We start from the raw sequence: 16,669 nt of genomic DNA on the forward strand, positions 1-16,669 counted from the left end.
ATATCACAGCAATATTTTTTTGGATCTGCCTCCTAAAGTAAAGGAAATAAAAGCAAAAATAGTCAAATGGGACCTACCTAAACTTAAAAGCTTTTGTACAGCAAGGGGAACCATCAACAAAAAGACAACCTGATGAATGGGAGAAAATATTTGCAAATGATATGACCGATAAGGGATTAATTTCCAACATATATAAATAGCTCATATAACTCAACATCAAAAAACAAACCACTCGGGCTTCCCTGGTGGCACAGTGGTTAAGAATCCACCTGCCAATGCAGGGAATACAGGTTCAAGTCCTGGTCGAGGAATACCCCACATGCCGCGGAGCAACTAAGCCTGTGTGCCACAACTGCTGAGCCTGCACTCTAGAGCCCGTGAGCCACAACTACTGAGCACGCGTGCCACAACTACTGAAGCCTGCGTGCCTAGAGCCCATGTTCCACAACAAGAGAAGCCACCATAATGGGAAGCCCACGCACCGCAACGAAGAGTAGACCCTGCTCGCCACAACTAGAGAAAGCCCGTGAGCAGCAACGAAGACCCAATGCAGCCAAAAATAAAATAAATAAATAAATTTAAAAAAAAAAAGAATTATGAAGATGGTTGACAGAGATCTGTGCCGCTTTCTTATTTACTATCAGTTATGTGTCCTATTTTCTATCTTTTCATAATTTTATACCCATCTCAATTAACATCAACCTATATCAGGTATTTTAATAAATACTATCAACAAGTTATTAAGTAAATAAGTAAACAGTACTTAAAGCATAAAAAGAAATGAATGCATTAAAATATTTTACAGAAGTCAAGTACGTGCGCGGGTGTGTGTATCAAATTGTTGGAGCTAGCAAGACTTCATGGAAATTAAATATTCAAGGAGCCACTCCGGTTATGTCACAAATTTAAGCATTTAGCAGAACTCACTAGCAACAATAGACTCATGGATACATGGGTGGGATGGTGTCAGATTTGCGTTTTCTGTAGAACATTAGGGTAGCTGCAGAGTGTGGATTCGAGGACAACAGACTGAGGGCAGAGAGACAAGTTATTTTATTATGCCAAGCCCCAAGGTCTAAACTAAGATTGTGCTAATAAGGTGAGATACAATGGGGCAGATTACAAAAATATTTACAAGGTAAGTTTTACTAATTTCTAGAACTCTCATTCACTCCACTATGGTATGCAGCCTCCATTAAATAGATATGTCATCAATCAGAAAAAGACCTTATTGATTATCAAGCATAAATATAACTATGCATCATTTTCCTTTGTATTTCATAATTTTAGAGAAAGATATATAAACTAAATCTCTGAATGATTAGATACTAAAAACTAAACTCATATTATTATAAACCTGTTATTTTTTTTTGGCCCAATTAGCAATAGGAAGACTGTTCTTACAGACAATCCAAGAAAACTCCACCTACCACATGACAGATGGGAACATTGCAACAGGTCCCTTCCATTTCAGGATATGAGGAAAGGACAAGACACAGGGTGGCATCAAATAGGTAGAATCTGGCCTAGAAGGACATGATATCAAAGAGACTGACAATTACAGCATTCTTCCTGCCTACAAAACTCAATCAGAAATTTCTAAGAAATGACTTAGAATGATCTAGAATGGAATGAAAGAAGTCATTCATAAAATAGTACTGATCATTTTAAGTAATGTTAGCTTTGCTTCCTGAAATGATGTGACTGTGTAGATCCTATATTGAAAAGTCTTATTTACACTATTACCATAATCCAGGCATAAATTTAGCTTCCATCCAAAGAAAGAGCTTTGTCACTAAAAGACATGATTTCTATCCTAAATGCAGCTATACCCTTAACAATTAAGATCAAAGCTCTTTGCAGATCAGCAATCTGAAGATGATCAGAACTGGGTCAGTTTTCTAAACGCAAACTTTTAGCTCTTTTTCTGATGGGGGCGGGGTGGGTGGGGGATGGAAGAAGTGAGAACAACATCTGCATGTTGTCTGACTATTAAAAGCTCAAATCCAGTTCCCTCCTCTCCTCCTCTCCACTGCTGCCATCAGAGATAACTTCATCACTTCCCCCACAGCTTTCCTGTAATGGTCTCCCTATCTCTAGTACCACCACGCTACAAATGTATCCCCTTTTACGGCCACCATATCTTTAGAATATGAAGATGGTCACATCACCCCTCCTGCTGAAATCCTTCAGTACTTCCCAATCCCCCAAAAAATAAAGCCCAATGACCACAGCATGAAATACAAAGCACATTCTGATCCCTGAAGAATCACTTCACTAGTGATTAACCCCCTCTATAAAGCCTTCCTGACTGCTTAACAGGTATTTCCTATTCTCCACTTTCACAGCATTTTTATGCATAACTATTATAATCACATGTAACTGTCTACCTATCAGCCCATATATTCCCTAAATAATCATAATACCATCAACTCTGGCAACAGACATGAGCTCTAATCTCAATTTCACTGCAGTAACCATGTAACCTTCAGCAAACCTCTTAACATCTTTGGTTCTTAACTTCCTCACCTGCAAAATTAGCATAAAATATTCACCCTCATAACTTCTTATGAGTAGCATTGAAAAATATAAGTAAAAACTAATACATGGTTTTAGTAAACCTGGAGAACTATAGTGCAGCTAACAACACCCATAAAACCTAAAAAGAAACTAACACGTATTATACAAAGGAACTATAAACCTTCTCTATGGAAGGTATAAGCCCTACTTTTGTGATGAGGATATATGTAATGAGTTTTATTTAAGTAAAATGTCCTGCTTTTCAGAGCAAAGACGTAACAAGCCACGTTAAATGTGACCTTCAACTTTAAATCAACAAAATTACAATTAATTTTATATAAATGCTTATTAAATCTTCAGAGAAATTAGTATTCAAACAAAAACAACACAGCCTCAGTTCCTAGAAACTTTTTATTCAAAATAACTACTGACAAATCTAGCATGTAACAGCATTACCTTTAAAAAATATGCAAGCGTGATGAAATGACTTAAGTAAAATTTTTAAAAATTCATTTAAAATATGGGACACATATTTTCTACAAAGACGTTTGGTATTTTAAAGTTGCCTCAGCAAACATGGGCTCCTCCCTTTTAATATGCCCTTTTAATATGTCCCTGTATGTCTCATCATTTCATAAGGAATAAACTTCCTGGGAAAGGAAGGGTAAGAAAGGAAGGAACGAGGAAATTCTTAAATGAGAGCAGACAACAGGAACTGGAGATAGGGATTAGCAACTGAAATATGTGCTGTTCTAATGAAGAAGAAGGGGGAGAGGAGGCTAAGCTGGAGGGAAGGAGAGCAGCACAGTCTGGGATCTCCAGTTACTGCAGCAGTGAGAGAGAGGGAGGAAAAAGCCCATCCCAGGGATACGACACCACAAATACAAAACAATACAGTAAGCCCCTACATACGAACCTTCAAGTTGTGAACTTTCAAAGATGTGAACATGGGTTCACATGTCCAATCACGTAAGTTAGTTCATGTGCCTGGTGTACATTGTCACGTGCGTGCATCCTCTACAAGTCATTGTGCTTTTGTGTACTTTACAGTACTGTACAGAGTACAGTAGTACAGTATCTTTATTTCAGGCCCAGGATGTAATCTATGACGAGAAAAAAAGAGCTACTCTCCAAACATCAGTGAATCACTTTTTCAAGACGGTAGATAGAATTGAATCCAGCAAGGAAACAGAACCTGTGCCATCAATGTTAGGCATGAGTGAAATTGCACCTTGCCCTCTGTCTCCTACTGCTGATGATCCTTCAGCTCTACCATCTCCCACCTTCTCTCCCTCCTCCAGTCAGTAACTCTTCTTGCCTGTTCACTCACTGCCAGCCCCTGTATGCCAGCTGTTATACTGTACTACTGTACTTTTCAAGGTACTGTAAGATTAAAAATATTTTCTTTATCTTTTGTTTGTTTTTTATGTATTATTTGTATGAAAAGTATTATAAACCTATTACAGTACAGTACTATATAGCCGATTGTGTTAGTTGGGTACCTAGGTTAACTTTGTTGGACTTATGAACAGAACTCTCGGACAGAACTCATTCATATGTAGGGGACTTACTGTATACTGAATCTTCAAAGCTCAAATAAAAACAACCCTTCCCACTATGAGTATGAGCTTAAATCGGAAGGAAACAATTTTCTTCAAGACTATATTTAGTGAGAATAAGGAATTAAGCAGACAAATTAGATTTCAAGGAACTAACTCTTATAAACACAATTGGTTTGAAAGTTTTCATGTTAAATATAAGGTAAAATTTTACTAAAATTATACTGAAGTAATTTTTTTAAAGTAAAATTTCAACTGAATTTCAAGTACAAAGTTATGCAGCAACCACACAGAGCCTTACTTCTTACTGCATTACATGAATTTTAATCCCTGTAAAGTATAACAAGGTTCTCTTTGTTTAAACTCTGGTGGAAAAAAAAAAAATCAATAACTACTTTGACAGCAGTTTTAATTACTGGTAACTTAAGAAACTAAAGTCTTAAAATTCCTTTTTCTCCCTAATATCACATGTACTTTTCTACCTAACCTCTTGGGAATGATACTCAACTATGTGCCTAAAGAAGTCAAAGTTTCTCTCAAGCATCCAGTGTTTAATTTGAAGGAAGACAAACTAGGAAACACCAATGATTTGGGAAACAGGAAGCCTAGGTTGTGCAGACAGCTCTATACATACAGTAGTAGCTTCTATTTCCTATAAACCAGAGGGACTCAACCAGATCTCAAAGGTTACTTCTAACCAAAACCACACAAAGATAACACAAAAAAGAAAATTACAGGCCAATATCACTGATGAACATAGATGCAAAAATCCTCAACAAAATACTAGCAAACCGAATCCAACAATACATTAAAAGGATCATACACTGTTATCAAGTGGGATTATCCCAGGGATGCAAGGATTTTTCAATATCTGCAAATAATCAATGTGATACACCACATTAACAAATTGAACAATAAAAACCACATGATCATCTCAATAGACACAGAAAAGGCTTTTGACAAAATTCAGCATTCATTTACACAAAAACTGTCCAGGAAGTAGGCACAGAAGGAACATACCTCACCATAATCAAAGCCATATATGACAAACTCACAGCTAACATCATACTCAATGGTGAAAAGCTGAAAACATTTCCTCTAAGATTGGAAACAAGACAAGGATGCCCACTCTCATCACTTATTCAACATAATATTGGAAGTCCTAGCCACAGCAGTCAGACAAGAAAAAGAAATAAAAGGAATCCAAATTAGAAAGAAGTAAAACTGTCACTATTTGCAGATGACATGATACTACAAAGAGAAAATCCTAAAGATGCCACCAGAAACTACCAGAGTTCTTCAATGAATTCAGTAAAGTGGCAGGGTACAAAATTAATACACAGAAATCTGTTACATTTCAAAACACTCACAAAACAGTATCAGAAAGAGAAATTAAGGAAACAATTCCATTTACCATCACATCAAAAAAAAATTTACGAATAAACCTACCTAAGGAGTTTGTAAAAGATTTGTACTCAGAAAACTGTAAGACACTGATGAAAGAAATTGAAAACAACACAAACAGAAGGAAAAATATATCGTGTTCATGGATTGAAAGAATTAGTGTTGTTGAAATGACAATACTATCCAAGGTAATCTACAGATTCGATGTAATCCCTATCAAAATAACAAGGGCGGACTTCCCTGGTGGCGCAGTGGTTAAGAATCCGCCTGCCAATGCAGGGTACACAGGTTCAAGCCCTGGTCCGGAAAGATCCCACATGCCGCGGAGTCACTAAGACTGTGTGCCACAACTACTGAGCCTGCGCTCTAGAGATTGCGAGCCACAACTACTGAAGCCCGCATGCCTAGAGCCTGTGCTCCACAACAAGAGAAGCCACCACAATGAGAAGCCTGCACACCGCAACAAACAGTAGCCCCTGCTCGCCTCAACTAGAGAAAGCCCACGTGCAGCAATGAAGACCCAACACAGCCAAAAATAAATTAATTAAATTTTTAAAATAAATAAAAATTAAAAATTAAAAAATAACAAGGGCATTTTTCACAGAACTAGAACAAATAATTTTAAAATCTATGTGGACACACAAAAGACCCCAAATAGCCAAAACAATCTTGAGAAAGAAGAAGAAAACTGGAGAAATCATGCTCCCTTACTCAGACTATACTACAAAGCTACAATAATCAAAACAGTATGGTAGGGCTTCCCTGGTGGCGCAGTGGTTGAGAATCTGCCTGCTAATGCAGGGGACACGGGTTCGAGCCCTGGTCTGGGAAGATCCCACATGCCGCGGAGCAACTGGGCCTGTGAGTCACAATTACTGAGCCTGCGCGTCTGGAGCCTGTGCTCCGCAACAAGAGAGGCCGCGACAGTGAGAGGCCCGCGCACCGCGATGAAGAGTGGCCCCCGCTCGCCGCAACTAGAGAAAGCCCTTGCACAGAAACAAAGACCCAACATAGCAATCAATCAATCAGTCAATAAATAAATCTTTAAAAAAAAAAAAAAAAAAAAAAACAGTATGGTAATGGCAGAAAAACAGACACATAAATGATCAGTGGAACAGAATAGAGAGCCCAGAACCCACACACTTATGGTCAATTAATTTACAACAAAGGAGGCAAGAATATACAATGGAGAAAAGACAGCTTCGCCAGTAAATGGTGCTGGGAAAACTAGACAGCTGCATGTAAAAGAATGAAATTAGAACATTCTCTAACACCATATACAAAAATAAGTTCAAAATGGATTAAAGATCTAAGTGTAAGATCAGAAACCATAAAACTCCTAGAAGAAAACACAGGAGGAACACTCTTGACATGAATCATAGCAATAATTTTTGGCTCTGTCTCCTAAAGCAAAAGAAATAGAACCAAAAATAATCAAATGGGACCTAATTAAGCTTAAAAGCTTTTGCCCAGCAAGGGAAAGCATTGACAAAACAAAAAGACAACCTAGTGAACGGGAGAAAATATTTGCAAATGATATTACCGATAAGTGGTTAATAGTCAAAATGTATAAACAGCTCATACAACTCAATATCAAAAAATCAAACAACCCAATTGAAAAATGGGCAGAAGAACTGAATAGACATTTTTCCAAAGAGGAAATGAAGATGGCCAACAAGCACATGAAAAGATGTTCACTATCATTAATCATCAGAGACATGCAAATTAAAACCATAATGAGATACCATCTCGCACCTGTCAGAATAGCTATCATTAAAAAGAACAAACAAAACAACAAACATTGGTGAGGATATGGAGAAAAGGGAACCCTCCTACGCTGTTGGTGGGAAAGTAAGTTGGAACAGCCACTGTGGAAAACAGTATGGAGGTTTCTCAAAAAACTAAAAATAGAACTACCATTTGACCCAGCAATTCCACTCCTGTGTATATATCCAGAAACAAACAAACAAAAAAATGAGAACACTAATTCAAAAAGATACATGCACCCCAATGTTCATAGCAGCATTATTTACAATTGCCAAGATATGGAAGTAACCTAAGTGTCCATCAACAGATGAAGACTTGGTATACATATTCAATGGAATACTACTCAGCTATAAGAAAGAATGAAATTTTGTCATTTGCAACAACATGGATGGACTTGGAGAGTATTAAGCTGAGTGAACTTAAGTTGGACAGAGAAAGACAAATACTGTATATCACTTATATGTGGAATCTAAAAAATACAACAAACTAGTATATATAACAAAAAAGAAACAAACTCACAGATATAAACAACAAACTAGTGGTTACCAGTGGGGAGAGGAAGGGGGTAAGGGCACAACAGGGGTAGGGGATTAAGAAGTACAAACTATTACGTATAAAATAAATAAGCTACAAGGATATACTGTACAACACAGGGAATATAGACAATATTTTATAACCTTTAAAAATTGTGAATCACTATGTTGCATACCTATAACTTATATAATATTGTTTCCTTCTAACCTCTTTCTTTCTTGGAACATTTTATCTATATTCGCTACCTTTAAAACCTTTCATTTATATATAGTTTATGGTTATAAAGCACTTCACAGTTTATCCTCATGAAAACTATGTGAAGTAGGTATGTGTTTTACAAATGAGGAATTTGAAGCCCCAAAAGTAAGAGATATACTCATGATAGTAACTGGCAGAGCAAGAAGCTGAACTTAGGTATCTAGATCAAAGTCCTCTAAAGATTCCTTAAACATTCGTTATTTAGAAATCTTACAAACTTAAGAAGCTTAAAACACAAATCTAAACTGTAGTAAAGCAATATAGTAGATAACCTATTTTTTTATGTAATTGTATTAAATATAAGAGTTATTTACAGACAAAAAAGCATGTAGGCAAATACCTCAACAAACGGAGACAAAATAGCTCAACTCAAACCATTCAGTAAAAAATATTAATCAAAGAATATGGAATCTAAAAAAAAATCTTTAAAAAATCTTAAAAAAAAGAAACAAATAAACTTATTTACAAAACAAATAGACCCACAGATATAGAAAACAAACTTATGGGTACCAAAGGAGAAAGCAGGGAGGAATAAATTAGGAGTCTGAAGTTAACATATACATATTACTATATATAAAATAGATAACCATCAAGGACCTACTGTATAGCACAGGGAACTATAATCAATATTTTGTAATAACCTATAAGGGCAAAGACTCTAGAAAAGTACATATATATAACTATATATATATTTAACTGAATCACTTTGCTCTACACCTGAAACTAACAAACACTATAAATCAACTATACTTCAATTTAAATACATACATACATAAATTGAAAACTAAGAACTCCTGTGAACTTTTTAATTTTTTGAAAAGTTTACAGGATCCTAAAAAAAAAAAAAAAAGAATGAATTTTTCACTTATAACTACTAGTTTGTCACCACAGGAAGATACTACTTTTACCTTATATTCTTCAAAGAACTAAAAACTAAACCACCTGGAAATTTTTCCCACAAAGAAAATTCCAAGCCCAGATGTTTTCATTTGTGAGTTCTAACAATAATCAAGGAAAAGGGAATTCTACCTTTAACACAAAGAGAATAGAAATTTCCTCAACTCATTTTATGAGGATAGCTTAACAGTAGTACCAAAACCAAGAAAAAAGTACTAAAAATGAAAATTACAAATCCAGCCTCACTTGTGAACATAAATGTAAAACTGTGAAAATATAAGCAAATTAAATTTAACAAACTACAAAAAGGATAATAATACATCATGATAAAGCTGAGTTTATCCCAGGGATGAAAGATTGGTTTAACATTAGAAAATCTATTAACATAATTCACATTAACAGATTAAAGGCAGAGAACTCATATAATCATAAAAACAGATACAGAAAAGCACTTCATAAAATTAGACATTACTACATGATAAAATGTATATAAGGGAACATCCTTAATCAGATAAAGAACCTAGAGTAAAACACATTATTAATAGTGAAATATTGACAGTGTTGCCCCTGAGGTAAGGAATAACAAAAGGGTTGCATTATCCATTTCTATTCGAATAATACTCGAGTACTGTACTACCACAGTAAGGAACAAAAAAAGAATTAAAGGTATAAAGACTTGAAAAGCAGAATAAAAAACTGCCATCTGCAATGATAAAAATCTAAAAGTAAATTTAAATGAACAAGAATTTAACAAGGTTGATGGATTAAAAAGATCAATGTACAAAAATCAATTGTACTTCTAAACACCTACGGTTAGAAAGTGAAATTTTAAAAGCATCCAATACCTTTTTTAAAAATTTTGTCATTGAAAAGCATCAAATACCTTTTTAAAAAATCTACAAATTCAAAATAATACACAGAGAAAATGATGGGGGAAAAACACCTCATTGGTGTCTTCTGTAGATGACCTGGGCAGCAAGTCATTACTCTGAGAACTGATAATTAAAGGGGAGTGGGGGGATTGAGCATTTTTTCCTACCTTTCCTGTATGAGTGTATTTAATGAAAACCAAAAAGTTGATGAAAGTTCTCAACAGTCCAGCAAATAAATGCAGAAATAACTAAATTGGAAAATCATCATTCTGCAACCCCAAATGAAATACTGGACCTAGGCAACAATCATCAATAGAAGCCATAACCATTAGGTGAAAGATAAATGAAAAATGCTTAAATGTGGGAATGGGGCTGACAATACCTGAACCAACTGATTGAACTTAGTACTCCAAAAAGCAGAACAATCAAACATCATGTGCCTCATGATGTGATGCAACAGGGAGTATACAGTACCCTTGTGAAGTACTCTTGTCTAAAAATTTGATCCCATATCTAACCGAGCCACTAAATCTTTCTATTAGCGTAGAGGAAAGAGGGCATAGAACAAGTTAACTGACACTAAGAGAAAGGAATCAGCCAAATTCAAATTTGTCTAGAAGACAAATGACCCAACTTCTCCAGCAAAATCAATTGCCTGAGGGGAAAAAAAAAAGGAGGGAGTGCTATGAAAAAAGAATACATAACTAAGTGATCTTATTTGAATTCTGATTCAGACCAACCACTTTTAAAAATACATGTTTAAATCAGAAAAATATAAACATGGACTAAGTATTAGCTATTAGATATCTATTATCTATTAGTGACATATCCTAAGGATATACTAGCTACTAACATATACTAGTACTAATATATACTAAGTATATACTAATACCATTAGGTATTAGTATTAGATATTAAGGAATTATCATTAAATTAAGTACTTACAAGTGAAATGTCATGAAGTCTATGTATCTGACTTGCATTGAAATATTCAAAACAAACAAAAGGGTAAAATGTAACCGCTGAAACTTGATAATAGGGGTTCATTATACCACGGTCTCAACTTTATTTGAAAATGGCCACAGTAAAAACTAATCAAAATTCAATTAGAAAATGGGCAAAGGCATGAACAGAAGATATAGAGATGGCAGATAAACACATAAAAAGATGCTGAACACTGCTAGCAATTAGAAAAATTCAAATTAAAATCATAATGAGATACTACCACACATCTATTAGGATGGTCAAAATAAAAAATACCAATAGAACCAAATGCTGGCAAGGATGCAGATAAACTGTATCACTCATCCTTTGCTGGTGAGAATGTAAAATTGTACACCCACTCTGGAAATCAGTCTGGCAGTTTCTTAAAATGTTAAACACACACTTGCCATATGCCCCATCAATTACATTCCTAGACACTTATTCTAGAAAAAGAGAAACACATGCACACAAAATCCTGAACAGAAATACTTGTAGGAACTTTGTTAACAGGCCCAAACTGGAGACAACCCAAATTTCCTTCAATGGGTGAATGGCTAAACAAACTGTGGTACATCCATAAATGGAATACTACTCAGCAATAAAAAGAAACCAACTACTGATACATTCAGCAATTTGAATGAATTTTAAGGGCATTATGCTGAGTGAAAAGGGTCAATTTCAGAAAGCTACATCATCTAAAATTTCATTTATATAACATTCTTGTAATGACAAAAGTATAGAAGTGGAGAATAGAACAGTGGCTGCCAGGGATTCAGAAGTAGGGTGTTACTATATGGGGGGAGCACAAGGAAATTTCTTTGTGATGACAGAGCAGTTCTGTGTCTTGAATGTGGTGGTTATATGAATCTATACATAGAATTATACACACAGACATACCAAAATTTAAAAATTAATGATACAAAACTGGTGAAACTGGAGTAAAGTGTGTAGTCTACTTAATCATAGTATGCTGATATCAATTTCCTGGTTTTGATAATGTATTATATTTATGTACGATGTCACCATTGGGGAAAACTTCCAATTTTTAGATTGGAAGATTCAGTATCAGGGTGGATATATAGAACCTCTCTGTAAAAGTTTTGCAACTTCTTGGGTCTACAATTAGTTCAAAATAAAAGCAATCCAGGTGTGAAGAAGAATCAAGGTATCATTTGATATGAGAAACTGGAATTTTCACGTATGGATCAGAGTGTGATAGGCAGAATTCTAAGATGTCTCCCAAGATTCCTGCTCCCTGGTGTATACATCCTGTACAATCCACTTCTCTTGAATGTGAGGAGTTGTGAATATAATAGGATATCACTATTGTGATTATGTTATTTTACATGGCAGAAAAGACTTTGTAGGTGTCATTAAGGTTACATCAATCAGTTGACTCTGACTTCACTTCAAAAGAGAATTTATCCTGGGTGGGAATACCTCATCCATTAAAAAGGCCAATAAAAAAGGTCAAAGAGACACAACATGTAAGAGAGATTCACCTGCTGGCCTAGAAGTAGCAAACCATCATGCTGTGCAGAAAGCAACAACTGGCCAAAAGACTTCAAAAGATCAAGGTCCTTGGTACTGTAACCACAAGGAACTGAATTCTGCCAACACTCTGAACGAGCTTGGAAGAGGACTCTATGCTCCAGATGAGAATGTGGCCCAACCAACACCCTGACTTCAGCCTTGAGAGACTCTGAGCAGAGACCCCAGTTAAGCCACGCCAAGACACCTGATCAACAGAAACTCCAAGATAAAATACATTCACGTTGTTTTAAGCAGCTGAGTTTGCAGTAATGTATTACGCAGCAATACGGATAACTAATACACTGAGTTTGACAATTATTCCTCAAACATGCAAAGACTATGACTTTGAGGAGTGGATAAAGCCAAAAATAGATTCATTTACTTTTTCAAACTAATTCAAAATTTGTCTGAACCTTAGGTCTTCATGTTCTGGCTGAAAGTTTCATAAGAATGAACTATCCAAAGAGTTCCATGGTTGGGATTACAACTCATAAAGAACAGAGCAAGATGGAGACTTAAAACTGATGAAATTTGGTTAGACCCAAATTCCTGTTTTTCACATTTCTCATCCATAGAGGGTTTCCAAAACCCAACTTAAGCCCCAACTCCTGCCTTTCTCTACCCATGCTAAAAAATTTCAGGAAAAGAGAATATTTACAAGTTCATGTTTCTTGAAGTATAAAGACAATCAAGACAATCATGAATCTGTAATACTTGTTATCCTAAAGCGTGAGAACTGACAATCCCATTTTTAAAATAAAGATACTATTTTTTCAGACAGAAGGGGAGATCGAAACATAAAGTACCTAGGAATAAATATAACAGTGTGCAAGACCTCTAAGGAAAGAAATTATAAAACTTTATGAGAGCCATTAAAATAAATTTAAACCAATAGAGATACACACTAAATTTTTAGACTGAAAGATTCAATGTTATAAAGATGTCAACTGTCTCCAAATCAATTTGAAAGAATCAATGCAATTCCAGTCAAAACCCAATAGGGTTTTTTTCCCCTAGAGCTGGACAAACTGATTATAAAATGTACATGAATATGCAAAGGGCAAAGAACAGCCAGACAGTTTTGAAAAAAATGAGAAAACCTGCTATACCAAATATTAAGACTTATAAGACAACAGTAACTTTAAAAATTGTGAGTATTGTCAAAGTAACAGACAAATCAGTGGAAGAAATAAAGAACTCAAAAACAGATCCACACATATACAGACACTTGATATATGACAGAATGAGCAATGCAAATTGGTGAGGAAAATTCACTTATAAAATAAATGGTTCTGGAACTGGCTGAGCATCCACATATAGAAAAAAAAAATGGAAATCAGACCCGATTCTCACAAAACACACAAAAATCAATTACTAGCAAATTAAAAACCTAAATTTGAAATACAAATTATACCGCTTTAAGATAATGTATGACAATATCATCAGGGTATTAAAGAATTTCTTAACTGAGACACCAAAAGCATTTAACGATAAAAAGCCCAGTTAATTTGATAATACTAACATTAACACACCATAAAGTAAATAAAGAGACAAGCCATAAACTGAAAAAAGATATTGCAACTGTAACCAAAGGATAGAAATATAAAGAATTCCAAAAATACTTTGTAACAAAGAATAGAAATATAAAGAATTCCAAAAACACTATAAGGAAAAAAAAAAACGACTAACGCAATAGAAAAATGGACAGAAGACCTGAAAGACAATCTCCAAAAGAAGAAATCCAAATAACCAATAATATGAAATAATGCTCAATTTCAATAGTAAAGAGCAAATTTAAATGCACAAAAAAATACCGTTTTCACATCCACCACAGAAATTTTTTTTAATGTATAATACCAATATTGGTGATACTAGAAAATAAACTGATACACCTCTTTTGGCAAATAATTAGGCATTACTAAGTAAAGATGATATCATCTGACCCAGCAACCTCCTTGATTACATCCCCTTGATAAACTCACATAGATGTACAATAAGAGGATATTCACAGAAGCATTCTTCACAAAAGACCAAAACTAGAAATAAAAAAAAAAAAGTATTAAACTGTGGAGTATTCAAAACTGGAATATAATACAGCAATAAAATGAAGTTACATACAATTAAATGAACAAAACTCATACTTTTCTTGAGCATAAGCGAGAGAGAAAAGTACATACAATGATTCTATTAATATATACTTCAAGACAAAACTAAGCAATATTGTTTAGGTATACATATACAAATGGTAAAAGTAAAAACAAAAGGAAGAAAATTATTATCACAGAAGTAATGTGTACATCTGTGTGCACATATATACTTGTTCTGTTTCTCTGAAGAACCCTGACTGATACTGACTTGGGTACTAAGAGTAGTTCTAGAGGAACAGAAACTTATGGATGAGCTTTCTGAATTGGTTCTGGGGTTTATGAAATTGGTTCTCTACTGTGAGTAGATTTAAAGGCACTAATGACTCCATTTCCACTAAAGAGGCAAAGTAGGCACTGGTGATCCATGGCATGATACAGCAAGAGAGATATACAAAATATAACCACTGGATACTCCTAATCAAATACTTACGAAAACCAAGGCTCTAGGTGAACATGCAATTGACACCTTAGAACATCTGTCAAACATCTGTCAAATTATTAATTACAATAAGATTAGCTGGTGACTCCTAACTGTGCTGGGTAAAGTGGGGAAGTAAAAGGATAAGCTCAGCACTTCATATGCCTAGCTCAAATGCTATGCAAATGACCTGAAAGCTTTTGTCTTCCCTGACAGAAACCCTTATCTACTGAAGCCTCAGAGCTGAGATTTCTGAAAACCAAACCCAGAATGCCATCCTGTGAGTGGCTGAATTCCAACACAAACTGAATTCCCGACCTCACAAGATACTGTCTGTTAAAGTAAGGGCACTGATTAGAAAGAAATGGGATCCTGCAAACTGGAATGGGCACATGTGGGCAGATCTCAATGAGGCTGGGGACAAAGAAGCCTTTCTTTGCTAGGAGAATCAGACCTTCTACCCTTGACAGAGGTGAACTACGCTATGCATGAAGAATCTATAATGACCTCCCCTTAGGTAGTTGCCTTGCCAGACACAGCTGATTATCCTCAGGACCTACACCGACCCTTTGCTTCTAGACCTACAACTAGACTCAAGTCCCACTGGCCCCGAAAGGTGCGATACAAAGTGTGACCTCTAGGAGATGTACTACAACTCAAAAGAGAAGCATGATTTTTCCAATTTATACAGATAGAAACCTGAGGAATATGTGTGGGATTTAATATTATGGATGTGGGATAATATGGACAAAACATAAAGTTGGATGAGGCCAAATTTATTGTTATGAGACTAATTAAACAGATATTCTAGAGTCAGTGTTGTAGCTCAAGAGGTTAGAAAAGGCTCTAGCAGTTTGGTGAGTTGCATAAAACATGCCCCAAAAGGTGGCCTACATTAAATGAACTTGAAATACCAGGACTGCCTTGGTATAATGTAGAAGGTGGTATCCAAAGGCTTTGAGAAAATGAAACGTAAAAAATGGTTTTATCATGTAAAACCTGCTCACCCACCCCAGGATGGTCCAGAAGACCTACCTTTCACCACAACTGTCAGAAATAAATGTGTGAGGTGAGTCAGCATCGCTGAAGAACTCCATGGTTGCTCTTCTCTGCAGATCAGAAATTACAGTGGGAACGGATACCAGTGAACTGGGATCCTTAAATGCAATGGGGAAAACTGCATCCTGGGAGGTAGGGGCCAAGTGGCAGTATTTAATCACCAAATACAAGGTGGACTTTGTTACCACAATGGACAGCAGGGTAAAAACGGAAATCAGAACACTCTGGCTCAGAGACCTATGTGTGGCATTCTCTAGTTGATCATGGTGCCTCTAAAAGAAACAGATGGGCTATCTACTAAATTCTTATTTGATCTATATGGGCAAAAGAGTTCTAGGTCAAGTGAACACAAGACTAACTTGAAAAACCAAAACACAGTCAAGGCCCTCCCAAGCTTAAGCCAGTTTACAGACTCAGAACTCCTTGGGTGAAGGGGGGAATAGGCCCCCTTGAGGAAAGACCCTCCTACACAGCAAAAATTTCATTTTGTTAATCTTTGTCCCAGCCTTTCCCAAGTGGATCTACACCCTTTTACCAAGGTGACTATGCACTGGGAAAAAGAAATAATTAGACTTTTCAGGGACAATTGGACACTGGGTCTGAACTGACACTAATTCCAAAAGAGCCAAAATGTCACTGTGTCCATGTGTCACAGTAGGCGACTATGGAGGCCAGGTAATTGATGGAGTTTTAGCTCAGGTCCATATTACAATAGAT

The 16,669-nt window shown here is 35.7% G+C and overlaps 1 protein-coding gene across 3 annotated transcripts in view; it reads right to left on the minus strand.

Annotated features, from left to right (window-relative positions):
- STIM2 (stromal interaction molecule 2) overlaps window positions 1–16,669 on the minus strand; it is a 162,411-nt gene that overhangs the window by 115,559 nt on the left and 30,183 nt on the right. The window contains exon 2 of one of the 3 annotated variants that reach the window (XM_059923228.1): window positions 14,311–14,364. The exons of the other annotated variants lie outside the window; for them this stretch is intronic. Coding sequence (XP_059779211.1) covers window positions 14,311–14,364 — 54 coding nt within the window. The remainder of the gene's footprint in view (window positions 1–14,310; window positions 14,365–16,669) is intronic. 3 annotated transcript variants of the gene reach the window in all.

This window comes from Balaenoptera ricei, chromosome 5 (genome assembly GCF_028023285.1).
Source record: "Balaenoptera ricei isolate mBalRic1 chromosome 5, mBalRic1.hap2, whole genome shotgun sequence".
NCBI lineage: Eukaryota > Metazoa > Chordata > Mammalia > Artiodactyla > Balaenopteridae > Balaenoptera > Balaenoptera ricei.